Source organism: Paramormyrops kingsleyae, chromosome 12 (genome assembly GCF_048594095.1).
Source record: "Paramormyrops kingsleyae isolate MSU_618 chromosome 12, PKINGS_0.4, whole genome shotgun sequence".
NCBI classification, from domain to species: Eukaryota; Metazoa; Chordata; class Actinopteri; order Osteoglossiformes; family Mormyridae; genus Paramormyrops; species Paramormyrops kingsleyae.
The window spans coordinates 20,754,892-20,782,389 of record NC_132808.1 but is presented as its reverse complement, the minus strand read 5'-3'; the positions used below and the strand labels follow the sequence as shown (position 1 = coordinate 20,782,389).

Here is a 27,498-nt window from a genome sequence, read left to right as displayed (position 1 = left end):
CTGTCCAGTCTCTATTCATTTGCCAATCTCAAATGGCTTTTTCTTTACAATCCTGCCTAGAAGGCCAGAATCCCAGAGCTGCCCTTTCAATGTTATTTAATGAATCTGCCAATTGAAAACCTATGAGGAGCCTGTTTCTCAAACTACACACTCTAATGTATTGATCCTCTCGCTCAGTTGTGCATCAGCCCCCCCTCCTCTTTCTATTGTGGTTAGAGCCAGTTTGTACTGCTCTGTGAAGGGAGTAGTACACAGCATTGTATAAGATCTCCAATTTCCTGGCAATTTCTCTCATGGAATAGCCTTAATTTCTCAGAACATGAATAGAAACTCATAAAATTATGAATGTCAGAAGAAGCTACTTTGTTTCTGATCATTTTAAGCTTGTAATCGAACCCATGATTGCTGATGCTCTAGATACTCAACTAGTCCAAAGAAGGCCAGTTTTATTGCTTCTTTAATCAGCACAATTTCCATCTGTGCTGATAATTGCAAAGGGGTTTTCTAACGATCAATTGACCTTTTAAAACTATAATCTTGCATTAACAAACACAACATTCCACTGGAACACAGGATTAACTGTTGCTGATAATGGGCCTCTAATTAAAAAACAGTTGTTTTCAGCTATTTTAGTAATTTACAACATTAACAATGTCTACACAATATTTCTCATCAATCTGGTGTTATTTTAATTGACCACATGCAAGGAAATTTCTAATTGACCCCAAACTTTTGAACGATACTGTATATGAATTATTCACATCCGTTTTGCACTGTAACATTTGTTTAAATGTATGATACTTGTTAGAAAGTTTCATTTTATTACGTTAGCCTTTTTGAAAACTGCAGAATTGCGTCTGACCATGTACGTGACTTAATACAGCAGGTAGTGAAAAATGCACTTAAGTCAGTGGCAGAATGTGCTTACGGGTCATTTACATGCGACACGCCCATATATTGGTGTTTCGCCGCTCAAAGTGCAAATCGCTGAAGTCCATTTAAACCCCAAACTTGAGCCGATTGGAGAATACACTTTAGTGAACAAAGCGCGCAGCTTTTTTATAACTTTCATATGGCAAATGAAGAGCGCATTAGCCGTAAAATGGTTAGAATGCACGGTAATTTCTTGCGCTGAACAGTGCAGATGCGTATTTATTTTATCGCTTTATACGCCAAATGCTTATTTGCGTCCCTGATTGTCGTGTATTGTCCTGGGAAAGAAAGTGCTGATATTAAGGTGAACCAGCTGTGATCCTTTATTAAGTATAAGGAGACAGGAATGAGATCCTGAATTGGTGGTAGTGTCTGCCAACTTGACCTTGGGTGGCTGGAACTCATTCTGGAACTTTCCAAAGTGGGTGGGTGGCTCTAAGATTGTGGGCAATTAACTTCTCCTGATATTCAGTGACCATACAGGCAGATTTTGAGCTGGGATACTCGGATGGTGGATGCACTTCAGAACAGCTAGAGATTTGAAAAGGAAAGGCACTCCATAAACTATACTCTAAATTGGTCAAAATTGATTTCACCTGCATGCTATACGACTTTATTCCCCTTAGTAACTAATTTGCTTACATCAGCTATTATGATATTAGCTCCCCAACTATTTTTGTACTTCCCAAAGTGCACTCCAGATCACCACTGTTTAACTTCTCTAAGCATATTTTTATTTCGCAGTTCTTCCCTGTTTCTGAATATGACCAGATCTTTTGCTCGACCTCTGCCTCCAGACTCCAGACCCTGGGTGTTTTCTCGAGACTGAACTTTCCCAGGGCTGTGCAGAGACCTTTTGCGGGGCAGATGCTGAAATGTCATAAAAGGGGCACTCAGTACTTTTAAAGCTTACGCAATACAAGATTACATTAGACCCCCCCCCCCCCCCCCCCCCTTGCCGGATCTTCTCCTTCTGTTGTCTTTACATTCTTCCCGTTTTCCCACATTGTCAAGCAGACTATGTTAATATTGGACAGAGTATTTCGCAATCCACCCCTATATAATCTATCTGCTTAAATTTCTTAACAGGCCTATTTCTTAAATCAATCGCCTTCATGATACATGTGAGATTGATCATCGGGATGTGGGGGTACAGGTAGGAGTCAAGTGGGTAAGCAATTAAATTAAGTGTTTTTCATTCTGGTTTGTGTTTGCCGTGGCTCTCGCCATACAGGGGGGAATTAAAGTTCTCTTCTGGTGGCACGCCCTGTCGCATGTTCATTACATTATGATTTACAAAACACAATGTTGTATGTAGCAAGGAATATTTAACAGCATATAGCCTGTGGCTGGTGTTGGTAGTCCACTTAAATGCTACTAATCGTAGGCCCTTGTGGTAGAAATTTCACTGAAGTCGATTTGTTTAAGAGTCTGACAAACTTTTTGAGAAAAAAACAAAAAAAAAATAAACAAAACCAAAACACCACAAAGCTTTAGGGGAACAAACACTCAGCATTCTTTCATGTGTATCGCGCTCTGTTCCCTGAACAACAAGTGCATACATCTTTTATAGCCAAAAAGGTGCTAGTTTACAGACAGTTCAAGAAGGGGCTGGATATCTGTGGGCACCAGTTACTTCTGCTAAATGGGGCCCATTATCAGTTTAAGGCAGAGTCAACCTATTTGCGATCATTCTTGTGATTTCATTACCCTATTTAAACAAGTTGTATTCAGCTAATTCCTTTATCTCACTTCCCCATATGTTCCTTCGTTCTCTTTCCACATATCCTTTACCCCTAACATACATGCGTTTCTTATAATTGTTTTCTGCAGCAGACGTCTCGGGTCAGGTCTGTACCTCGATCCAGTCCTTTTGCAGAATAAGCTATCACACCAAATTACATTAGTTCCTCTTATCTCCAAATTAAATCCTATTACTTAAGCAAGCTTGCATTATGTTTAGTAGAAGTTAATTGTTACAATCATCATATTTGAATCAGCAGCGTTATCATAAGTTTCATTATTAATTACTGATTGAATTTGCATGATCATGTATTTTTCTACCACACCCTAACACTTGCGGCTGAGACGCATCGCTGTTTACACCTGTCATGCGTCCCCAAGGTGTCCGGCTAACCGCTTGTTTTCTGATTTCCGTGCTAGCTTTTCAGGTTTACCATATTATTTAGACCATAGAGCGTTCAGAAAACGTCACAGTTATTGTAACGCGCTTGCCTGGGTATTCAAGACGCATTAGCGATTACGCCACAAAGACACGTGGTCAAATATATAATTCCCAGAACACCTCGGCAGGTTGTTTCAGTGACTGGATCACAATGCGTCTCGGTAGTCATTTGCACTTGTATTTAGTGCTGTTCACTTGCGGACTTCAAAACCAAGTGTAAACAGAGCCGTTCTTATTCGGGAACGCCAGGCCCCTTAAAAAAATTCACGTAACTTGGATTTACTTACAGACGCTGTTATAATTGTGCTGGTTTAATATTCGCTCAACAAATCCTTAATCTTTATTTAATTAAAAAAAGAAGAGGAAAATGAAAAAGGCTCAGATATATTGAAGTTCTCACTCACTCTCCCGCGCCAGTGATCCGAGACATGGGGACAATGGCCGCGCGACTTATCTGAGATCAGGGCTTACATATCTTTTGGTTTATGACAGGACTGCAGGACTTTTCCGTTTAAAACGGATTTGTGAAAATAAATAAACATTTTAATTAATACCGAGAATGTAAGAAGGACAGCCTCCAAATCATTAATATATCATTCATTAATGAATTTATATTTATTGTATTGGTTTGCAGCTGTTATAATCGAGTATGTTCGCCTGGGCGGAAACTTGTTGTGCAAAAGTTAACAGTTATTTGGTGTATAAAGAGGGTCGGTGAATTATGATGGATATGAAAGGGTTATTTACACGTTTGGCATTCCAGAGAATAATCGTGCTTTGCCTGGGAGCTATTCCCGAAACAGCACCACGGACAGCTCCGAAGCCCCCCCCGCCTCTTTAGAAATGGTAAAGTTAACATATTTTGGCATTCCCATGCAAATAAATTATTACAGTATTTTATTGAATTCCGCTAACAGTAAAACGAGGGTCTCTGTGTCTGTGATCAGACGGTCGCCGGTTTAAATCCCATCATTTCGGACCCTCCTTTCTGCATTGTACGTCACTTTGGTTATCTGCTAAATAAACAGATGTAATGTAAACGTGAAGTCCACTAGGTGGCAGAAGCAACAACATCTTACGATTGCTGTGTTTTGAAGCAGAAGTTATTTCACTGAGTTTGCTGATTGGGTCAGATTTGTAAGATAAATTTTTAACTAGAACTTAAAAATTCCCGAAAATGAAATGGCTTCAAAAGTTGCTTTTTATGGGAGCACTCAACTGTTAGCTATTCATGATGCCACATTATCCGAAAACATTTCTTTCTGAAGAACGTTGTTCGAAACAAATGCTCTTTGCATCTGTCTTTGGAGATCATCTATTATTATGATTGAAACATTATGGGAATACTTCCCAGATAGCATGCGGATGTGGGCCACTTCTGACAAATGTGTGGCACTGCTGGCCCGGTTTCGGCACCGGCAAACGGATGTATGTCAAAAGTGGCCCACTTGTGATTAGACATATGTGGCCCAAATGTCACAAAACAGATATGGGCCACATGTTAGATACTTTATTAAAAAATAGTTATATGGCTTGCGGCTCTGGCCCACTTCTGGCAAAGGTATGGCAAATATGCACTTGTGCTTTTGGAAAAAGAAATGTTTTCTAGATGTAATGAGTGTGCTATTTGGACAGAGACAGAGCACATTACATTATTTAAATGCATTATTAAACACTTATGCAACATTATAATGAACTAATATGTTTCATTGTACTATACAATGAAACTATTGAAAAATAAAAATAATGCAGTACTAGCTGCATTATTTTAGGGCCAACAGGCAGTTAACATCTGTAGTTGCTCACTGCATCAAATAAATTGTAATAGGACCAATAAAATGATTGTAATGGAATCTATAAGGAAGGGTGGTTTGTTGTTTTAATTCAATTGGCCTGTCAACAATTGAACTACACAATGATTCTTGATGCATCTTAATACTGGTAAAGTACTTTTTATGCAACTGGGAATGGGACTACTTTCAACAAAATACTTTCCCAGTGGTAGGTGCATGAAAAAGAGGGTGTGTGTTGTGTCCGGGTGTAGACGGGCGAACAAGCAGGCGAGAGAGCCGTGAATACGGGTAAAACAGGGTTTATTAATGCTGACAGGACATAGGGAAGCACACGGCGAACTCACGTTAATGACAGACCTGGGGAAACAGACTTGAACGCGGAATAAAAACACAAGACAAGCAGAAAATAACATAGGTAATGAAGGGGCGTGGCACACATGAGGATCGTACGAGCAGGTCATGACAGTGTGTTGGTGGTCTAGTGGTTCAGATGCTTGTCTGTGAACCAAGAGGTTGTGGGTTTCAGTCCCATTGGCAATGGAAATTGCTTTGGATATGAGTGTCTGCTAAATGCTGTAAATGTAAAGGGTGTGTCCACCTCAAGAGGACAGTACCCACCCAGCACCAGATGGGCATTGTTTTGGGTTTTTCTCAAATTCAAAATCCTTCAAGACATTGGACTTTTGTTGTTTTTAAACACATCTGAAGCCTGACCAGGGACTGTATGCAGTTCCTGTTGAAAAGTAGCTCTTATGAGGTTAACATCTGTGAGGTTCAGAAACTAGCAATGGGCCACAATAAGGCCAGATCTCAGACAGAGCCTGGCCACTTGTGGCTAACATAAGGCCCAGCTCTGGCCCAGATGTTAACCTGATGCAGCAACCGAAACCGGTCCACTGGATCGCCATCATTCCATGCGGTATGTGGGCCAGATGAAAATGTGTGATGTGGGCCACATCCGGGCCAGAAAGAATTTGCTATCTGCAGGTTTGCTGAACCTGAGTGTATGCAGAGTCAACTGAGGACATGACTCTTGCACAACGAACCTTTTTTTTATATAGCAAAAGATGGTTTACAAAGAAAGCCAAAGCAGATTTGTTGAAGAACAAACGCAGTATTGGACTGAATTACAAAACACCTTTATTGGTCTTTAGTAAACTTTGGGTGTCGTTGCACTTTGCGTGCCTGGTCACAAGTAAACAGTGGCAGCACTCTCTGAGACTTTTGATATCTTTTTGTGCACTTACAACATTTAATTACTACTGTAAGAATGTCAGGTAGTAACGTGTATCACAATTTGGGGGGGGGGGAGGGGTACCCCAGCCCACTCTTGGGCAGGATAAGCAGAAGATGGATGATTGGAGGTAATGCAAACACACTTTCATATGAAATACATGGTAGGATTGCTGAGTTCCCTCAATATAATTTTCAGGGATTATTAATGCATTCAAATACCAGGATCTTTTTCTAAAAACTTAACATTTCTATTTATGGCATTTATAGTGTTTCTTTTTACTAATATTCAATTGTGATTGAGCATAATTGTTCTGATGTCTATTTGGAAAAAATGAACTTTATCGTAATGTTTATCTTCATTGTATGTCCCGTGATTTAAAAAAAAATTCACAAAAAAAATAGCATATTATTATATTACTCTTCAGTTTTTTTCTTGGTGTGTTATTCAGCTGAATTTGGAATTCAGTGTTTAATGTTACTTTTCATGACACGACTCAGTGAAGTGTTTAATCTTGTGGCAGCTGTGTATTTCAGTTCATTGACCCTCTGTGAACAGAGAAAAAAAAAGATCAAATTAATTATTTTGAAGACAAATATTTCTTAGGATTGCCTTTGTGGTTAGCTGGATTGTGAAATTATACTTCTTAAGAAAACAACACTGACAAACAAAAGACCCAAATACACTTGACTTGATGCCACGAATCCAAGGGATACCAAGAGCCTGTCTCTGGTGGTTATCTTATCACCCAGAAACACAGTCAGGATCGGGGTAGTTTGCATTCTGAACTCAGACTGGAGGGCATTTCTCCCACATAATTCCCAGAAATCTTGTAATCCTGGTTCATATCCTCCCAGACATTTTTTGTTATGCAGTGTAACTGTAGTGTGTATTACAACACACCCAAGTAAAGTGCCTTGCGGTGATTCTGTTGTGAAAGGTATGCATTGAATATAATAAACAAACAAATTAATAAACAATTGAAGCTGTTTGATGATAAAAATTATTTTTAAATTATATTTTATTTTTCTGTGTTATTATTTACATGTTTACAGTTTTCGGGTTAACCTAACCAGGATTAATTAATCTCGAGTTTTGGTCTTTTTGATTTAGATCAAACTTATTTAAATGATGCTGAAGACTTTTTTTGATAATAATAATGTGAGCTGTGAAGTGTCCTGCCACTGTTCTTGTCTGGTACATGATGACTAACTTCATATCGGTGAATAAATGGATGACTGTTATGCCTGCCGAACTCTGTTGCTGCATTGCACTTTGATACTTTCTGATAGGTTACACCTGGCACATTTAAAGTCATAAAATGATGTCACTTTGCCCATTGGACTGTAGAAAGACCCGAATAGTACACCCCAGTTCAACAGGGCCACGTGTATTTCTGTGACTTAATTTGTGACGTGCAGTCAGGTAAGTTAAAGGTCACTTTAATTTCTTTGGTAGTGTTTCATTTGAGAAGATTTGGAACCGCTTATTTCTGAAAAATTGTGACAAACATTCCTATACATTTGCAATGCAAATCACATATCCCAGTAATATCACCAATATTGGCCTCATAGAGGTAGATGATTTAAGAGGGCAGTTCCTTTAGGAGGAATTGGCCGAAAATGGTTTCATGCCAAACCAAAACAAATACATTTACATTTATACCCAGCTAGAACTATATTCTCTCTGAAGCTGCTGATTTTAGTCACTCGTATTTCCTCCTTTATTCTGGTATCCTCTCTTTGTCTCTTCAAGATTCTTGAGTAGTACAGATTTGTAACTTGTATTGAAACCAGGGAAATGCCCTTGAGCGAGGTACAAAGCTATTTTTTCAGTAAATATGCATCAATCCACGCGTCCCAAGGGTGGCAGAGTGATGTCATCATTAGGGCCTTCAGCATACCACTAACCCCACTTGCTCCCAACTGACCCTGGTCTCACTTGTATGTCGCATCTAACAAAAGTGTTTGCTGAACCAAAAAAAAATGTAAATCTTCCCCTCACTGGTCAGGGTCATAGGCATGCCAGAGTAAATACAGTGAAAAATTGGGAACTGTTTAGTTTCCTAATAATGTATTACCACGCACTGTTGGTAAGTGCCTTGGGCCAGCTGTGTTGTAAAAGGAACTATATAAAAATTAATTTATTCAAACTGATTTGCTTTATGTAAAAGAATTAGCTTAGCAATTATGTAACATAAATGGTTAGCAACAACGGCTTCACGTTAGGGAGATACTCTGAGGTCAGAAAGAAAAAGGGCATCTGTTTATACATGCTTTTCCTCATCATGACACTAATTAGCTTGTAACTGAAAAGAAAACACCCACAATAATTAAGTTTAAAGTGTAAACCACTCAGTATGTTGGCACCCTGTAGCTAAAGGCACTGAGTGTGGAGCATACACTGGCTACAAAGTGGTTTGCGAGTCAGAACTATCACCTTAATATTTCAAGATCATACATCCATCTGCCAACCGCTTATCTGGGTCAGGGCCACAGGAAGAATTCCATGCTATCAGCACTAAAAGCCCGTCCATGTCATACGATGCTTTACTGTTGACTGTCCTCCATCTCATACTGAAATTTTCCTACTATGCCTTCACAGGGACTACTTTGTACTGAAATTGGTTACCTCTATTACTGCATAACCTCATTGTTTCTCGACATAATTCTTGCTAATTTTCTGTTATCCTTCCTGTCCCACACTCTGAGCTTCGTTGCCATGATTCAGCATATCGTCAGCTTGGGCCAGACATTTAACAACATCAGACTGAACTACCAACACAATTCTCATCTTTAAAAGACTGATGTAAAAATATGACAAATTATTGTTCTAAATAAATGTTTACTATTTCCTATTTCTGCTACTGGGTATCATGGCCATGTGTCCTTCAAATACTTGGGATCTGCCCACTATGTGATCCGTCAACGTTGGTCAAGACGCTGTTGACATTTATTGTTAAATATACTCAATTATTTTTTATTGAAGGCACTATTTATTTAACAGTGTAATTAATGGATTATTTACATATCTTTGTTACCAATGTTACAACAGTTATTATACTGTTCTTTTGTCTGAAAAATCCAAGATAAATGTAAGAAATGTGAATCATTAGAACAAACGTACTAGCACTATTCGTATATGCATGAAAGTCAACACGTTTAGTTGAATTGAACTTTAACCCAATTTGGGGTCACAAATGACCAATTACAGGAAGTTACAATAAGATGAGTCATTTAGCAAAATTTAATGCAATATTAAAGATACAAAATCATCTATCTGTCTGTCTGTCTGTGATTATATTTCATTTAAAACTACTTATCTCAGTTGGAAAGGCACATTTTAACTTTACACGAAGAATATGTAATTTGGTAGAAAACGAATTTATAAAGAAAAGACTTGTAATAGAGGATGTCTCAATTTCAAAATCATCCTGTCACACAGAGGAAATCCCCACCTCGCGTTCCTGACCTTTGCTCTAGATAAGTCTGACCGTGTGGCGCCTGATCTTGGGCGATTACGTCAGGCTGAACCAAACTCTCGCGAGATTTGAAGTATCCCACTGTTAATAAATACAGCTGTGCACGAAGTGACAAGCCAGATTCAGTTGGATGTTGAGCTGCTGTTTAGTGGTGATCTAACTACGCAAAAAACAGGTAAAGTTCCTCTCACTGTTGCTTTTGTTCATCTGTCTGCCAGCCATTTTTTTTTTTGTGCAAATATGCTTAGATTAATTTCCGGAAAGGGAACTAATCATCGTTATCAAAGTCGTTCAGTGAGTGTTCCTCTTTTTCTTGATAAGTAAATAGAACTGAAGGATTAGGTATTTCCATGATGTTGTTTTGTGTCGCTCGTTAATTTTTTTTTTAAAAGTGACGCGATCCTTGTGCTAACGTAGTATTTCATTAGCTATATTCATGGGATGTTATTGTTGTGGTTGTTTTCATGTCTAATATAGTATGAATTTTACTAGACAAGTTTATATTCAAGTTATGTGTTTTATATTGCTTAAAGGAATCGATATGGCGTCGATGGAAGTTGTTCCGAGTCAGGTTGGTGTTTTTCTCCCATTTTAACTCATTACATCTTAGACATTGTGTGATAACGTCTTACTTGCGTGCCTTGAGGTTTAGTGTGGTGTTTATCATGGTTGCAAGCAAATAACGTTTATATCCCGGAAGTACCTCATAATTTATATTTTTAATACGCAGAGTGTGGTAACCAGGGTGGTCAGCCTTCCTTTGGTGAGCTCCACCTATGATTTGGTGTCCAATGTGTACTGCAACACAAAGGACAATCACCCATACCTCCGATCTGTGTGTGAGGTGGCTGAGATGGGGGTGAAGACTATCACGTCTGTGGCTATGTCCAGTGCCATGCCCTTCATTGGCAAGCTGGAACCCCAGCGTAAGCTACATCGCCATTCTCTGTTCTGTGACGTATTTCTAACTGTTCAATGTATGAAATGAATTGTACTAGCAGAAATGGGCTGTTTTCAATAAATTGTGACAGTTGTAGTTTAGTCTGAATAATCATTTGCTCTAAGCATTAGAACAATTATCAAACTACTAATGTGTGCCTTATGATTTAGACTTGCTCAGAATTTTAAAAAGTTCTGAAGTGTAGTGTGTTTTTTTTTTTTTGTGTAGAAGTGGACGTACATGGTTAATCCATCATCCCTTGTGCAATATGAACTTTAACCTAGTTGTTTCATAACCAAGTATATTCTGTCTCTACTGTCCATGGATACAAAATTTAACTATAATTTAAACATCCATGTTCATAAGAAACTTGTAATTCATGACTTTTTTTTCCCATTTATTTATGTTCTTTTTCTTTCAATAGTTGCCATTGCAAATGACCTTGCGTGTAAAGGCCTGGACAAGATTGAGAAGTCCTTGCCAATCCTTCATCAGCCATCAGAGCAGGTATGAGATGACCTAGTAGTGTATGCGAGTATGGGACCACTCTTGTCAAAGACCTAGGGGGTGTTCCACAAAGGAGGGTTTTCAGTTAGCTGGGTAAACTTAAGCTAGAAGGCATGATTAACCAATAAGAGTTTAGGTTAGGAGCATTCCTATTGGACATTCATGCCTTCTAGCTTAAGTTAACCCAGCAAACAGAAATCTTGCTTTATGGAACCCCAGTCGTCCTGATCTCTCTTGGCGTAGCAGCATATAGCATTTTTATGAACCTGAGAAGAGCTTCTGGTCCCATAAACAATGACTGATCTTGCCATGTAGCATTGTTGCATTGTGTGTGTGTGTGGGGGGGGCATTGTGTGTTTTTGACTTTTTTTTTTTTTTTTTTTTTTTTTTTTAAATCAGATTGTTGCCAGTGCTAAGAATGCAGTGACTGGAGCCAAAGAGGCAGTGGCGGTCACTGTAGGTGGAGCCAAAGATGGTGTGTCCCACACTCTCACTGGGGTCATGGACAAAACCAAAGGGGCTGTACAGGACAGCATGGAGAAGACTAAGGCCATGGTCAGTGGTGGTGTCGACACGGTGATGAGCAGCCATGTGGCTCACCTGCTGAGCACAGGAGTCGACGCAGCACTCAGCAAGTCCGAAACCCTGGTGGACCAATATCTTCCACTGACTGAGGAGGAGTTGGGTGAGTAGTATCGTCCTACCTTACTGGTATGACTAGAATCTACTCCCCCCCCCCCCCCCATATCTGCTGTTTTGGTTATCCATGGTTTACTGCTGTCTGGAAAATCAGTTGGGGAAAATTCCAGAAATAAATGGTTCATTTATTTGAATTTCATTTATTAATGGTTCAAGTTTCAAACCAAGTATCAAGCGAGAACTTGCTGTAACATGGTGAAATCCACCAGTCCAGTCACACCCAGTACATGACTCATCTCCCTTTGTCCGCATACCCACACTACCCAGAACAGATTTTTATTGCTGTCATCCCTGGATGCCTGTTTTTAATTTAATTTTAAAAAAAATTTTATTCATTCCTCTATTGGCTAAATTGGCTAAAATGTCTGAATTCCTTTAATTCGAGAGTACAGTGATGTATAACTTGCAATGTACTTTTCTTACTGTGTTTGTTGGTAATGTCTTATGTCTAATTTATCAATTAAACCTTCACCATATGTATATTAAACCAAATCATGTTATCTGGGGTCTGTGAATGGTTTGCTGCAGTTTCGGCCATCCGCAGCAGCTCTTAGAACGCCTCACTCGTGGGTATGGGGACACTACTGCACAGCTGCTACGTAATGCAAGCTTAACTGTTCATTGTGAAAATGTAGGTTAGACTTTGTGTGGAAATCCCCTGCTGTACTCCCCATCTCACTGCTAATCCTTCCAGCTGTTGTCTTGCAGAAAAGGAAGCTAAAATGGTGAAAGGGTTTGATGCAAACCCCCAGAAGTCCAGCTATTACGTACGACTTGGGTCACTTTCTGTCAAGCTGCGCAAGAGGGCCTACCATCAGGCCATAGAAAAGGTGCGAGATACTAAACAGAGAAGTCAGGAGTCTATCTCGCAGCTACATAATACTGTGGATCTGGTAGGTCTTTGCACCAGTTGACATGCAGTGTGTCTGTGTGTGTTGGTCTGCTCTTGACTTGAGCTTAGATTTGAACCCTATAATGCAGGGGTCACCAACATGGTGCCCCCAAGGACCACATGAGTCGCGCACACACCTGTTCTAAAAATAGCACAACTCGCCAGTGAGCAGTGTCTAAAATTAAATTTTATCCTGTTGCTATTCTTCTTTAATCACATTTGCATTTATAGATTTGAAAATGGCAGTATCTTAAAACAAGAAAGAAGCATTTAAAACATGTTTATTACACATGAAGTTTAGATAAGTTTAGGAGGGCGTTTCAAACTGGCAGCCCTTCGTATGGCTCAGTACCCTTGAAGTAGATAATGCTTTTCATCAAAAGTTTGAATTGGTCCGACTTAAATGCCCTGTCTCTCCGTTAGATTGAATATGCGCGAAAGAATGTGGATGATGCTAACCTGAAGCTACATCAGAAGTTCAACTCTTGGGTTGAATGGAAGTCAGATGGGCAGAGCGAGGGAGGCCAGACTGAAGCAGAGGTAATGAAACTTTCTGCAACCTTCAGGGTTTGGGGGGTGTCCATTTGTGGAGAGTGACTGACTGCAGGGCTGCGTTTACCCTGAAGGTTTCGGGGGTTCGTCCTTAACGCAAAAAACCCGTTTTGAATGGGGCAAGAATGTTGCCGCACACCTTGGATAAGAGATGGTTGATGTCATTAAGGTAATGGGATGCCTGTCACTTTTTTTTTTTTTTTTTTTTTTTGTTTTTTTTTTTCCTTCAGCACATTGAGTCTCGCACCCTGACCATTGCCCGGAACTTGAGCCACCAGCTGCAGACCACTTGCCTCACCCTGGTTTCCAGTCTTCAGGGCCTCCCCCAGAATGTGCAGAACCAGGCGCTGTCTGTGGCACGCTCTGCCTCTGAGGTCTATGACCACTTCAGCAAGACCTCCACCCTTCGGGATGTCTCTGACAACGTGCTGGCCAGTAGCAAGTCGAAGCTGGGCAAAATGAAGGACTCCCTGGATGGTATCATGGACTATCTGGTCAACAACACGCCCCTCAACTGGCTGGTAGGTCCTTTCTACCCACGGATGACCCCGCCACCCTCCAGCTCTCAGGCAGTTGGACAGAAAGAGACCCCACCTACAAATATGGAAATGAAGCCATTGGACTCTAACAACTAAATGCCTTCTGCATTTGTAAAAGCCTCACTTAATCTGCACCTTATTCCTGCACTAAATATAGCATAAAACAAATGTCACAATGGTATTTCAGAACATTCCATTACCTTTAAAGCAAGCTGACACCACTTTTAATAGCTTATAGTGGGTGCTCATGTAACTGCTGCCTTTTCCTGGCTCATAGCTTACGCTCATTTTTTTTTTTTTTTTTTAATGCATAAAATTAATAAAATGCAGAATTCCTCATGGGTGCAATTAGCGTTTTTTGTATGAAATTGGCATGCCACAAAGCATTAACTTCCACTGCAGGTTTTGTATGACTTTCATAATAAAGAAGAAAGTATGTCAGTGATTAATACGTGTGTGTGTTGATTTGTGTGAGGTTGGCGTAATGTAACCCAAGGGCAAGTGTAGCTAGTATACTTTTTGTAGAGTGTGTTAAGCGTACTTGTACGCTAGAACGCACAGATTTGTGCCTCACTGGGGCCATTTGCTTGAAGTTTGGCCTTGTTTCAGTCCTAACTAACCAGGAATGTTAGCGTTTGCCTCCTTAAGCAGACATGTAGGATCTCTTGCAGAACAAGATGTCCTTCACTCCTAGTTTTCTTCCATTTGACAGGTTCCTGATATAATCATCACAGACCTTTCCTCTGAATCTGATGAAAATGAAGACCAAGGAGTGACTAATGACCTTATCAATGCACAAAGCCTCCAGTCCATCACGAGTATGCGGAATTGAACTGAATAATGCAAAGTAACCCCCCCCCCCCCGCCCCCCCCCAGCATTTAGAGCATCTTTTCATATCAACTTGTTTTCCTTTTGGAATGTGTCACAATAAATCACTGTAAAGCAACTATGTTTTTTTTCCTTTGTGGTAAATTGTACATTTAATCAAGGACCTTCAGAAACTGCTGTGCTTAATTAAGCACATTGCTTATTGAGAATGAACTTTAGTAGGAGTGCATTCAGTTCTGTAACTATGTATCTTGAGTACTTTTATTCAGCTGCCAGCCGGTCATTTGCTGCCTGATACAGTCTAATCCCAATATCCTTGCCCAAGTTAGGTGGCTCATTGAAATGATTGGAGATCAGGGTGGTTAATGCTAAATGGAAATATCAATCTCAAGTACTCAAGTGATTAGTTTTCTGTAGAACTAATTGTTTATGGATACAATCTGGGGTAAAAGAGAACTAGTTAGGTAACATCTATAGTTACCATAATGTTAAAATGCACACAAAAATGGTTTAAAATAAACGGAGTACTGCAATGTGAACTAAACTGCTGTAAGACTCCACACTAGCCTCATCTACCTCTGACTTTGTCCTATGTAACTATATATGCTCATGATTAGAAACACTTGGACAACTTGTATTTTAGATCATAAGTCTAACATCACAGTGATTTGTGCATGATATAATGGTTCTACTTCATTAGTTTTCAAACATCCCATCTTGATCTTATCTTGAATCAATAGAACTTTAGATCTTGATCTCCATAAGAGACAAAGACATGTATATTAGAGACACAGTTTTGGGATCAGAGCACAGCGCCAAGCAGTAGCCCGGACACCTGGTTCTGTCGAGGTTGAAGGCTTTGCCCGAAAATCCAACAGCGATATTATTGCTCTGGTGACTGCAGGGTTTGAACATAATTTTCTGGACACAAAAACCAGACCTGTAACCCTGTACATATCACCCTCAAATGTATTTTTACCAAAATTCAGACTTCAACCCTGAAACCACAGATTATAAATGGGCGATGTTCCACCATCTGAGTTATTCAGGAGCCTCCTGATCATTTTTTTATTTCGTAAAAAGAGGGTCATTATCATTACAATATAGCCTTGCGTAAGTCATACTCCAATACAACTCAAAATACGGACAACTAAATTAAACGGCGATAAATGAACGTAGTCGTTTATTTTTTATGATTATCGGGGATTAAATGCCCTCTACCGTTGAATTTGTGAATAACTATTATTTTCAATTCGGAAGAGCGCCATCCAGCGTCATAGGCTATCCTGTAACTTTTATTAGTATTTTTTTTACACATTTGCATACAAAGATGTAGCATGAATAATACTGAAATATTATAGGCACTTGCGCATTTAAATATAGCTAGATGAAAAATCTTTAAAATGTGACATCCTCAAACCACGGTAGGGGTAGTTGATTTTCATGTAAACATGACGTCACAAAACGCAGTTCACGACTACGCGTTTCATGTGCGCGCGCCGGAATTAGTCGGAGAATAAATTCCGGGCCATGGGCCTCGTATTGAATGGTTTTGGCGGTTTCCCGTTCTAGACCAACCCACTTTTCGTTTTATAAAGCGTCAAGTGCGGATTCGTGTGTTTTTGTTGTTAAAGTTTTACGTCGGATATATGGAAGGCCATCGTATGATGTTTGGTTTAAAATACAGGTCATTCATGCATGTTTAGACTAGGTTATTTTGTTTAGTAACAACGGGATCGAAGTTGGTCTTGTCTATAATTTGAAGTTCTTGAAGATGGCTAACCTTCAAGAAAACTCCAAGTATTTGTGGTGGGCTCTTTTGTGTCTTGAGTTCAAACCCGAAGCTGCTGTAGCTTCCGCGGGGATTAGCAAACCTAATGTCCGTCACGTCAACTTGGGGATGTAAGTATGTGAATCTTCAATGTACAAAAAGAACCGTGCGAAACGCCATCGTTTGTGTTGGTTAAGAATTAGTTATCAGTTAAGAATTATTCAGTTGTCACCTCTTGGGTTTCTTTAATTCGTGCCGATGATGCATAATTGGCGTCGGATTTGCTCTACAGATTTTGACTTGCCCATCACCTTAAAGAATGTTCTGTATTATGCCGAAAATAACCAATGTTCTTTTCCTCCTTTGGCCTCAGGAATATGTTTGAAAAGCCGAACAAGGACGCCTTCTACATTGTCACTTACTTTTTATTTGAAAAACTTAATCCAGGCCGTGCTCACGAGTTATTCCGGTAAGGTGACATGTATCTTCCGGTTTGTTTCAGTTGTAGAAAAATATTGGTGCTTTTTTTTGCCCCTCATATGCGTGTCATTTTCAAAACGTACAGGTATTGTTGGCCGGTCTTGGACCGTAAGGCAGATGCTGAATTTCGGAAGGTGACCTTCGCTTGGCTCCGCGATATAGCGGTAAGGATACAGCATCTGGGTTGTCGAGTTCAGAAAAGTTGTACTTGTTCTGTGCTGATCCTAATCCAATCCTTGTGTCTCCTCAGGCGGAGTACGGGAATGCTTTCCCTAAAGTCGTGGCGTCCTTGTTCCTTTCCCCAGGAGGACCAAAGTTCATCAGTCTGATGTTTCACTTGGCCAAGCACGTCATGCTGCAGGAAATGAAGTCCTTTTCTACAGGTATTCATTGTACCAGTGCAGTGTTCAGCCATTTAAGCATTCTGCTGTATTGTGAGTTGTTATTTATATTTTATTTATATAGACGGGTGGGTCCCTGAATCGGTGGCGACTGAAGCTCAGTCTCTGGAAATGGCGGTGAAGAGGTTTCAGCTGGTGAAGAGAAGGTTTCTCCAGGCGGCTGTGGAGCAGGACTGTGTCATTCAGAGCTACCAGCGCAAAGCACGGTACGTAGTTCTTACTAGAAGGCTTTGCATGGGAGTTACGGGGGTGCTTATCCACTGCCTTACCTTGTGTAAGATGGAAAGATGACTGCAGACCTAAGTGTGTGTGTGTGTGTGTGTGTGTGTGTGTGTGTGTGTGTGTGTGTGGGTTTTTATCACTTTTCCATTTTTTTCATAAACTGTAGGGTTGTGTTTGTTTTTTTTTTGTTTTTTTTTTTAAGCATTGGAAAGTTGACTGGACAACTATAAATGAGAATTTAAGTCAAATTTCCTTTTAACAAGGAAAAAGTATATTACAGTGCAGGTCTGACATTTTAACTGATTGTGTGGTGATGGCATAGTCAAATTCTAGGCTGTCCTTTAACTTTAAATGCAGTAATTAACTGTTTCATCCAATGAAACGGCAGTATTTCATTCAAAGAATGTCTTGAACTTTGCTGTTATAACTGCTAGAGGAGGTAACTTCAATGAATCAAAGATATGCATTTTTTTGCTAATAAAGGTACAGTACTGGTGCATATACTGTAAATGTATTTGTTAGCAAAGAATATTGAATGCATTTTTAGTAAATTTTAAGTAACACACTATAGTAGAAAATCCGCGTGCAAAAATTTGACTCTGTGTAAAATATAGATTTATACGTGCACACAACTCGCCAGTCAGTGAGAATGGGAGAATAGGTAGATTCACTCATCAGTTTATTATTTTTTTTATTTTTTTTGTAAGCATCAATCATTCATCGTGACAATCCGAGTTTAAAAGTTCTTGATTTGCTTTTGTCCTAGGACTCTTGTGAAATCCCTAAGAGATCTGAGAGCCGAAGAAGCGAAATATGACTACTTACTGAAGTAGGCTTGCCTGTCAGACTAATGAATCAAAGCCAGTATGGACTTGGCCTGCACTCCTTCAGTCTTTGTTCTATTAAATTGCTGTTTTCTTTTGTAGGATGTATGAACAGGAAGACGAACAGCCGAAAAATATTCTAAGTGAGAAGATTATAAAGGTCTGTTTTATAAAGCTTTTTTATCATTAGAATGATTTTTATTGATATCAAAGAGAAACTACAGAAATTCTAAGTTCTTGTTAGTGGTTTTAGTTTTTTGCCCCAATGCAAAATATGAAAATATGTGCTGTTTCCAGGTTAGGTCTTTGTGGACAAGTGTTAACAAGATCCTATCCAGCCTGGAGAAGGAGAGGGCAGTTGTGGACAGTGTGGTCAAAGGAGATGTTGATCAGTATGTTCTGGATGGGACCGATCGTGTCCTTAAAATCCCAAGATGTCTGCTGGAGCAGATTGAGAATTCATGTCAGATGGTGAGATGTTGTGGGCCTTGGGGTGATTAGTTAAGCTTTAATAGCCATCGACGTCTGGTGCTGGCTCACCTTTCAGCAGCGCCTGTGGTGTTTTGAGATGCGATTGAATTTCTTCAGATTAGCTGGTGCTGCCTGGTCTCCATACAGGGTTGCCCCCTTTCCAACAAGAAACTTGGGCTATTCTGTATTAGCTTTGTGCATTAAAAACTGGCTTCTGAATAAAAGTCACTTGACCAAATTTTATGGAAGTTGCTTGCAAATAGCAGAATTTTTGCAATCAAATCCTTAGACCTTACAATCCCTTTTGGAGATGGTATTCTCAGCTATTCATGACCCCTTTCATGACTGTTGGGAAGATGGAAGAATGGTCGAGTAAGTCTCCTTCCCATGTCCTAGTCAAGTGCAGGGAATGTGTACGAAGCAGGCCAGCTCAACGTTCTCCGTTTGCTGGAGCTGCTACGGGAGGCCCTGGTGCTCTTGGAGCAGGAATGTGCACAGCTGGGAGATGCTGCCCCAGAGTTCGACCTACAGCACTTGGAGGAGCAGGCCTCGCTCCTAGGCCGAGCCTTGGACGCCCTGCGCCTCACGGGGTAAGCAGGAGACTGTAGGCATGGGTGGTGTTTATCAAGGTTAACCTTGATAAACAAGTGTGCGTGTTTGTGTGTGTGCATGCCAATAATGAATAAACTTATTTTTCTACCCCTCTCGCTATTGCTTTTTCAAAATGGGTGTGTTTTTTTTTTTCTCCTTCTCCCATCCCTCTACACCCCCAGGCGGAAAGTAACTAAGGAGGAGATCCCAGAAGCAAAGGGATTCATTCAGAATATGCAGGAGTCGTGGGATAGAAAGTGGGCTGAGAGCCTTGGTCGGACACCCCTGGAGTTGTTTCTCACTGAGGACCCTGTAAGTAGTGTTCATTGTGAAGCTTGGAAACCCTGGATTTGAGGGGAGTGAAGTTTCTGATGGTTGTTTGCAGGCTTTGAAGTTCCTATCGCCAATGGCCCCTCTGTCCTTTGAGCCAGTGATTGAAGCCGGCTTGACATCCTGCATCTTCTCGCAGTACCCAGCAATGCTTCCTGGTCAGTGTAGCCCTTTGTTTGCCATGGATTCTTTTGCGACACTTTCTGTAGATTCAAATTAAATCTGTTCACAATCTTATTTCTGCTACATAGATGAATTGCCTACGCAAAAGCCAGCCAGTCATGGTCCTACTTCTGCAGGGAACGTGGGCACGAAGGATCTCGCTCCTGAAAGGTAGTTATGGGTTATATTATGGATCTGATGGACAAATACCTGTACTGTTGTGGGAGGGTGATACTCGGGCATTGGTCTGTCTTGTCCTGTCCGTCACAAATCCTCCCTATAGCATCTCTGTCTTTCTTTGACTGCAGTTAGTGGAGAGAAATCACTGCAGACAGATACGGGGCATACAATATTTATTTGCTGATATGACAAGCTAAATTCCATACATTTGTAATTTCAGCTCTTCTGCCACCGCGCCAGCAAACAAGTCAGTGGCTCGTACAGAATCTTCGAGACCGTCAACCCCCTGCAAGCCAACTTCTAGGTGTTCCACGCCTTGCTGTAATCCTTCGCCAGCTTCTACGCAGGTAGCTCATTTGTGCCAGAGGCTGATTAGTTGGTTGTGACCTGATTTGAAATTTTCTGGGGAGATGGGTAATGCTGTCTTCGGTGCACTGATCCAATATTCAGCTCTGTATTTGTGTCGATACAGACCTTTTTGACAGATTGGGTATCGGTCATGCGTGACCGATCCATGTGATTCTTTAGTTTTTGGCATCTCTAAAAAGAGAGCTCCTATTTCACGTTAAATCTATTTGTGCAATCAATCGCACAACAGCCCTTTCCCATTTTAGATGTTTTTTGTGGCATTCAAGCTGAACAGTAACACTGCAACTCGGTTATATTTGTCACACAGTTGGTGTGAGAGCAGCGGCATCCGTCTGTCGTCATACACTTCGCACTAGGGGGAGAGTGAGAACGTCAGATAAGAGGGTGACCAATCTGGAAGTATTTTACGCTTTTAACGGCAACTAATAGCAGTGATTTGGAATCTTTTTAAAAACAGTTTTGAGAGGTGGGAGTAGCGTTTAGTGGAAAATCTTCCTAAAAGCGCGCACAATTGTGAGACTACATGAGTAGTACGAAAAAAGCAGTGGATGATTTGGGAGTAACTGGCTTGATCAGTTTTGCACACTCACTACAGTTTGATACATGATGGGCTGCCATTGCAACGAAGTGTAAGTGATGCTGTTGTCAGTGGGAGAAATTTAAGGTGTGTGTGTGTGTGTGTGTGTGTGTGTGTGTTTCAAACTGATATTCAAAAACTAACTGCAAATCCCCCAAAAACATTTACAAGATGGAACAGTATGTTTATAGTAGCCTAATTCAATTTTTATTTTAGTTCAAGTATGCACTTTTCATCTGTATTAGTATTAAAAGTGTGAATTATTACAATGGCTTTTTATGCTAATGTTTTATCAATCTATCAGCAGTCGTGCATCAGAATCAGATCTGAACCGAAAGGAATGTGGACTGGTCCATCCCTACTGTGTTTTTTTTTTTTTTTTTTTTTTTTTTTTTTTTTGTTAAATAATCTGCAGTGTACTGAAGACAAAAGCTTTGATTTGCTTTCCAGTCTCAGTGCCTAATTGAACCACATGCCGCTCCATCTTTTTGCAGACTAGTGTGCCGAAGCATGGCAGTGTGAGGATACCAAGGCCCCGGGTCACTGGTGCTAAGAAAAAGGCCATGATTCTGGATCAGGAATGTGACAACCTTGCTGACCAGGTATGCAGCTACTGTTGGGATTTCCTGTGTCTTCCCTGTAGCTTAAACCTGCTTTATGTTCAAATGTTTTTAGCTTTTTCCCCCCCCCTTTTGTAGGGTTGAGATACACACTGATGAAACACTGCTGTTATTGAGTTCAGACTGTGATGTGCTTTTTTTCCCCTCACTTCTGTCCAAAGTGATGTACATCTTCTACATTTGTAATATGAAATGAGTCGTTTGGGCTTTAGCACTTGGGTGGCTGGTGTGAGGTTAGGGAAACGTGCTTGGCTGCTTTGGGAGTGATGATACCTGGGTTGACCTAAGACTTGGTCTGCCTGTCACTGACCCTCCCTATAGCATTCCTGCTCTCTGATGACCGGGGCGGACTGAGGGAAACCGCAACGGACAGATACGGGGCAGACAAACCCATGTGGCCCAAGTGTGCATTTCAGTTTTGCTTCCTTGTTCTGCTCATTAAAGACTTATTGCCTTGGTGGCAGAACCTTTACTGGGACTAGGCTTTAGGGATTCTGACTAAGCATTGGTGGTGGTTACAGAGTTTGCATCTGTTACTCGCATTTGTAGTTTGCAGCAGCTGTCACTGGTAGCTCTGTGGATAATGGCATCAGGAGCCTGGATCTGGAGGACCTGCTCGGCACCCTTTCGGATCCCTTCTCCACACGGAAGCAGCTGCCTCGCACCCCAGAGAGCCTCAGTAAGTGGTCTTCCAGTTCTCTCTTCCAGCACTTTCCAACACCTAACGCATGCTGGCTCGCTGTGTAGGGTGGAAATAAAGTAAGCGTGAATGGAGTTGAATCCGGCGTCGTTCGGCAAGCTTGCCGTGACATTGAATGCTAGGCATGTTTCAGTCATGAGTGAAACTAAATGAGTTTAATGGGGGGTGACTGGCTTGTGGATGTTTCTCAGTCTCTGAAGTGAAGAGCTCCTGGAAAAGGGCATTGGAGGAGAGCGAAGCGGAGAAGGCCCGTCTCTCTGGGAGGTTTGCGGACTGCACAGGAAGGAGCTCCCCTCCCAGCCATGAAGCTCCGCAGGCTGCTTGTCCGAGCCTAACTGAATCCCTTCTTGGTGCAGCGGTGGTGCAGACACCGGAAGCTCCCGTTCATCGGGCCACAGAGTCCTTGAATTCCACTTTGCCCTTGGACACTGACTCCGCGGTGACTGCCTACTCCCAGGCTGACGACAGCGATGTCGTCGTCCAGTTTGGGATTGTCGGAGAGACCATGCCTGACCTGCTGGGTGACGAGAGCCTCTGCTCTAGCAATGGATCCCTGGAGGACGACTGTGAAGAACTAGCTTTCCCTCAGCTGTTTCCGAACCTCGTTGATTTTGAGGGGGATCTGCGGCCTGCTTGCGACAGGCTCAGCAAGATCCGAGAAGCCTACAGCAACATGTCTTACCAGGACGACGGGCAGACTCTAGAGCTACACGAGGAGAGTCCAGAGGAGGCAGACTGGAAAGCTGGAGATAAGGTCTTCTCCCTAGATTTTGATGCACTGGAGAGTCCGTCTCCCAGCAAAGGTCGGTGTAGCCTTCCCAAGCTGGTCACATTCTCTCCTTTGGATGATTTTTAGCTCCTTGCTAAGTTTGGCAATTTACTCACCGCCTCCACTTGTACATTGACACTTAATATCCATTTTCCTTAATTTTTTCCAAAGATTAACCAGTGTGAAAGCAACAGCTTGAAACATTCTGTTGTACACCCTACAAAGTAGCGTTAATCATTTTGACACCTTTTTCGATGTTTTTGAAAACACAAAATGTGTAGTTTACCAATAGAAAACCCAGTCAGTGTTTGAACCATTTGCCTGCAAACTGACTGAAATCCTCTGCTAAAGAAAATGAAATTAAATGCTGTAAATTATAATAAAGATGTAAATAAAAGTTGACTTGTCCAGTAAAGGTAGTTTGCCTGGGGTTTCATTTTTGACTGCTGCAAAATTTTGTGCCAATTGTTAAGCAGGGGGCTGCTTGGGGGTGCTATAGCACCCTCGATATTTTTTATGATTATTTTTTATTTTACATTGCTATTGCGTGGATACTATGTTTGACCAATTAAAAAAATATCTTTTTCTGTTTGTGTTTAACATCACCTGAAAAAATTATCTGATTTAGCCAAAGGGCGGAGAGCGTATTTAACGTTTTGACCTTATGTACTTTTTTTTTACATTGGGTGCATTTGACCTTGGGCTTAGGTCTGTCTGCAGCTGACGTGACGTGGAGCGAGATCTGCTGGCGGCTGCAGGGGTGAATTATAAACTGACTGCAGCCAAGTCGGACAACTTCTACTCCTTGTAGTGTGCGAGACCTGACTGCAATGGCAGCACTGCCAGAAGGGTGTAGATAAATCTATACAAATATCACCTACATGCACATTACTTGTTTTAAAATAAGCAACTTCTGATCCAAACTGTTAGTTTATTTTTTCCCCCACTGCTAATTTGTATGGTGGCCCTGTGTAAAAAGATAGCTGAAAGGAAAAAGATCAAATACATGTACAGTGGTACCTCAGAACTCTAACTTAATCCGTTCCGAACTCAGGTTCGAATCCTAAGAAGTTCGAGTTCTGATCGAATTTTCCCCATGAGAAATAATGGAAAACCAATTAATTGGTTCGCGGCCCCAAAAAAATTACACCTAAATGTGTTTTGTTTTATTGTTTTATGTAAGCATTTAAATATAAAATGGACAGGATAAAATTAGAAGAGCATATACTGTACTAAACACATCTAAGCACATTTATCAAAACAGTAATTTGTAAAGTAAGAAAATAAATGTATCCGAACAATGTGTCCTGCCCCAATTGTCCGCTCCTTCCGTGTGCCACGCCCCCTCATTGACCCCGTGTGGAATCCCTGTGTGATCAGCTGTTTCTGGTTGTTGTCATTAGTCCTATGTATTTAGTCCGCGTTTCAGTTTTTTTCCCCAGTCTGGTCATTGTATTGTCCGTCTGCGTTTCGCCTGCCTTACCTGTAATTAAACCCCGTATTCCCCGATACCCTGACGTCTGCGCCTTTGTCTCTGTTCTGTCCTGCTCAGCACGACAATGTTATTATAATTAAATGTATTAATGGTTTATTATTAATGATATTAAAATAAGAAATCTATTTTTAAATGTATTTTATATAATTACTGTTACTGTCTATCATTGTCAATTTATTTTTACTGTCTAAATATATGTATTCAGCCAGTGTAAACATGCACGATGCTATCAAAGCGAATGCGAGGCTGAAACTAAAGCGTTACCCTTTGTTTCTGCCGAGAGACATGCTGCGTGACTCAATTCCCTGCGCATACAAGTAATTTTAGTTTGGCGTTCACGGTTTGACTTCTGAGATTCAGATCGAGATCTAGGTCATTTTTTTTCCCCCCAAATGGTTGGTTCGACTTAAGAAATTCGAGTTCTAATGAGTTTGAGAACTGCAGTACCACTGTATTTCAAGGATTAAAAGTTTTTATTGTCATGTACAGAGTACAATTCAATTCTTACTTGAATACCAGGATGCAGTGCTTTAAGCCAGTGCTGTAAGCGGCTGCATGAAGTCGAACCTTTTTCGGCATAACACGTTAACTGTCGATTTGTGCCTGTCGTGGACAGCATTTCGAGCACTTGCCCATCAGTGTGTGCACCTCATTGTATAGGAGAGAATATCCATTTACTTCTATTTCAATGCTGAAGATTATATAATCTCATTGTGTAATCCCAAAATCCTTTAACAGTAAATTCAGGTTGGGTTACAACTGGATCGGATGTGTTAATTGTTGACCAGCTATTCTTTAAGTATGCTGTACATAATTTTGTTCGAAGGAAACTGAAGCTGGGTTCTTATTATAGGAGCAGCGTTCTGGTTATGTTGTAAATGAATGCTACTGCTTATAGATGCTCTTTGCACCTTGGATAATGTTTACCATCGAGCCTTGGGTGTTATTAGGAATTGTAGATCTTTGGTGCATTGTTATTTTACATGCATATTATTCTGGTTGGCCTGATTTTTCTATACGGTGGGTGTTTTGTGGTATGTTTCCATCTATAAATCCATTGTGACTAGACATCCCTGTTATCTATCAGCCATATGTTCCAAAAATAGAGTGCTTATGTTATTCTTTAAAGAACAGGCATAGCTGAACAAAAAGCTATATTGTAAATTCTGTGGAAATGGAGTTTTTTGAGGGTAGTTATTTTATTTTTTTTGTACGTATACTTAGGTTACTTTTGTTGGATTTGTGTCGTCCCCCGTCCCCCCCCGAGTCTGTTTTTGTCACATGTGGTGTTGTATAACATACAGTGAAATGCTTGTTCTGGCAGATTCACCGACTGCAGTATAAAATAGGGACTGGAGATTATATATAGTATATTATATAAAGCACAAGGAATGTAATAAAATATAAACATAAAATGCCAAAACAAGACAATATGTCATGTCAAACTACCACTTTTGTATTGTACTGGTATTGACGTCTAAAATCTTTCATATAACTAAACCTAGTTAAATAATGGTTTTTTGGATAGTAAAGCTTTTTGTATTTGTACTTCAAAGCTGGTTTGGATTATGTTTATTTTAGGACAATTTGACGTTTGACATCCCCCTTGTAACCTATATTATCGATGATGGTTTTACATTTAAATGTAATTGATGTCTGCTGAAGTATATATCTTCTGCAGTTTGGGAATGCTCATGTATTAAAATAGATAACTGTAAAGTAGATTGTGAATTGTGTCATCTAATTCTCCGTAACATTTATGTGGATCACCATGGGGAAAAAAAGTGGTATAGGAAAACCATTCTCATCGCTTTAGTAGTTAATCAAATCAATAAATCAGTCTATTTGTTTAGTACATTTTCAAAGTCAAACACGTTGATGACCAAAGTGCTACATAATGAAAGATTGATTAATAGGAAATAGAAAAGCACTGATTGGTACTGATCCTTCCCTTCCTCTTGGGAAACGGAGTGGAAGTAGGGATCCATCTGTTGCGCAACGGGACTTCGCGTTTGGACCTGTTTCTGAAGCCAGAGGGCACCAAAACCCGTCACTGGGCTTCTGGGCGGCTCAGCCCCGCCTCCGGCAGCGCTCTCAGAAAAGCCGGAGAAAGCGAGGAAAAGGCGAACATGGCGCCCGCTTTTGCTAGGGTGAGCTGAACAGTAGGCTATAGCAGAGAAGTCGGAAACTAAGTTGCCGAGCACGCCTGAGTGCATTCGCCGTGTGCTCCCATTGGAGTGCCCGGTTACCGCAAGGGTGGGATATCTCTCAAGGGTTGGTAAAAGCAGCAAGTCGCCTGGATGTCAGCGATCTTTCCTCTGGCGGCGTGAAAACTGCTGGTAAGTTACACGCGTTTAAAGGTCTTGGGGCTAGATCACCACTGTCACTTTAGCTAGATGGTACAATGCAGTCTTGAACAGGTCGTGATCTGTCACGCTGGCAAATTAAAAATGATTGAACTTCGTTGTAATGCGTCCTCCAGCATCTGCCGTCTGACTTCTTGGTCGGTCAGTTTGAGATGCAGCGCCGGCGTGTTTCTCTTTGCAACGCTGGTTTCGGAGATGCTCAATCAGTTCTTCCTAATCTGAATGATCTGTTTGAGTGCTTGCAGCTAGGTTATGGCAGCAATCTTTAAGTACGCTACATTGGCACGTTGATATTGAATTACCTTACTTATGGAAGGTAGCGTTTACTGAGGCTAATCACGTATAAATGTCATTTTTCATGGTCCCTCAATACACACATTGCTAGTGTACAGGTCGCAGTTGTTTTGCAATCGGGTACCATAGTTGGCAGTGACAGCCAATTACCCTTATATAGTTCTCTTTTGTACGCGTGCCAGACTACAAAGTTAATCTTAACTTGGGGGTCTCACTGTAAACTATGACGCGGTCGCCAGCAGCTTTCGACGTTTCATATGCAAACGAGCTTTATTGCCCTTACAGCGCAGCA

The 27,498-nt window shown here is 40.8% G+C and overlaps 3 protein-coding genes and 2 non-coding genes across 8 annotated transcripts in view; all 5 read left to right on the top strand.

The window, feature by feature from the left end:
* The first annotated feature begins 9,504 nt into the window (after positions 1-9,504).
* On the top strand, positions 9,505-14,702 carry plin2 (perilipin 2). 3 transcript variants are annotated; one of them, XM_023820975.2, is made up of 9 exons: positions 9,505-9,801; positions 10,160-10,197; positions 10,357-10,552; positions 10,991-11,073; positions 11,473-11,758; positions 12,481-12,602; positions 13,088-13,204; positions 13,447-13,737; positions 14,468-14,702. In XM_023820975.2, the coding sequence occupies exons 2-9, from the start codon at positions 10,168-10,170 to the stop codon at positions 14,585-14,587; spliced, it is 1,245 nt and encodes a 414-aa protein (XP_023676743.2). In that variant the 5' UTR covers positions 9,505-9,801; positions 10,160-10,167; the 3' UTR covers positions 14,588-14,702. The 3 variants fall into 3 exon arrangements, with proteins under 3 accessions (XP_023676743.2, XP_023676742.1, XP_072553750.1); XM_023820974.2 differs by having other exon boundaries at positions 9,571-9,801; positions 12,481-12,665; XM_072697649.1 differs by lacking the exon at positions 14,468-14,702 and having other exon boundaries at positions 9,579-9,801; positions 12,481-12,665; positions 13,447-14,204.
* Positions 14,703-16,081: 1,379 nt separating this feature from the next.
* On the top strand, positions 16,082-23,470 carry haus6 (HAUS augmin-like complex, subunit 6). Its single transcript, XM_023820884.2, has 16 exons — positions 16,082-16,486; positions 16,729-16,824; positions 16,921-16,999; positions 17,086-17,218; positions 17,301-17,442; positions 18,225-18,287; positions 18,385-18,442; positions 18,580-18,753; positions 19,150-19,343; positions 19,527-19,656; positions 19,730-19,832; positions 19,926-20,007; positions 20,237-20,363; positions 21,457-21,564; positions 22,132-22,261; positions 22,474-23,470. The coding sequence occupies exons 1-16, from the start codon at positions 16,359-16,361 to the stop codon at positions 23,136-23,138; spliced, it is 2,412 nt and encodes an 803-aa protein (XP_023676652.1). The 5' UTR covers positions 16,082-16,358; the 3' UTR covers positions 23,139-23,470.
* LOC111848754 (small Cajal body-specific RNA 8) lies at positions 20,058-20,188 on the top strand. The gene has a single exon (XR_002839378.1).
* LOC111848753 (small Cajal body-specific RNA 8) lies at positions 21,841-21,972 on the top strand. Its single transcript, XR_002839377.1, has one exon.
* Positions 23,471-26,638: 3,168 nt separating the features above from the next.
* The window catches only part of LOC111848725 (DENN domain-containing protein 4C-like), a 37,635-nt gene continuing 36,775 nt past the window's right edge, over positions 26,639-27,498 (top strand). For both annotated transcript variants that reach the window (XM_023820941.2, XM_023820940.2), the window contains exon 1: positions 26,639-26,885. The gene's annotated coding sequence lies outside the window, so the exon portion shown is untranslated. The remainder of the gene's footprint in view (positions 26,886-27,498) is intronic.

Coding starts and splice junctions, on each gene's coding strand:
- plin2 (XM_023820974.2), top strand. CDS start 10,168: ATGGCGTCGATGGAAGTTGTTCCGAGTCAG. Junction 11,759..12,480: donor ACTGACTGAGGAGGAGTTGG/GTGAGTAGTATC, acceptor GTTGTCTTGCAG/AAAAGGAAGCTAAAATGGTG. Junction 13,205..13,446: donor GAGGCCAGACTGAAGCAGAG/GTAATGAAACTT, acceptor TTTTTCCTTCAG/CACATTGAGTCTCGCACCCT.
- haus6 (XM_023820884.2), top strand. CDS start 16,359: ATGGCTAACCTTCAAGAAAACTCCAAGTATTTGTGGTGGGCTCTTTTG. Junction 17,443..18,224: donor AGCTACCAGCGCAAAGCACG/GTACGTAGTTCT, acceptor CTTTTGTCCTAG/GACTCTTGTGAAATCCCTAA. Junction 19,657..19,729: donor TGTTTCTCACTGAGGACCCT/GTAAGTAGTGTT, acceptor GGTTGTTTGCAG/GCTTTGAAGTTCCTATCGCC.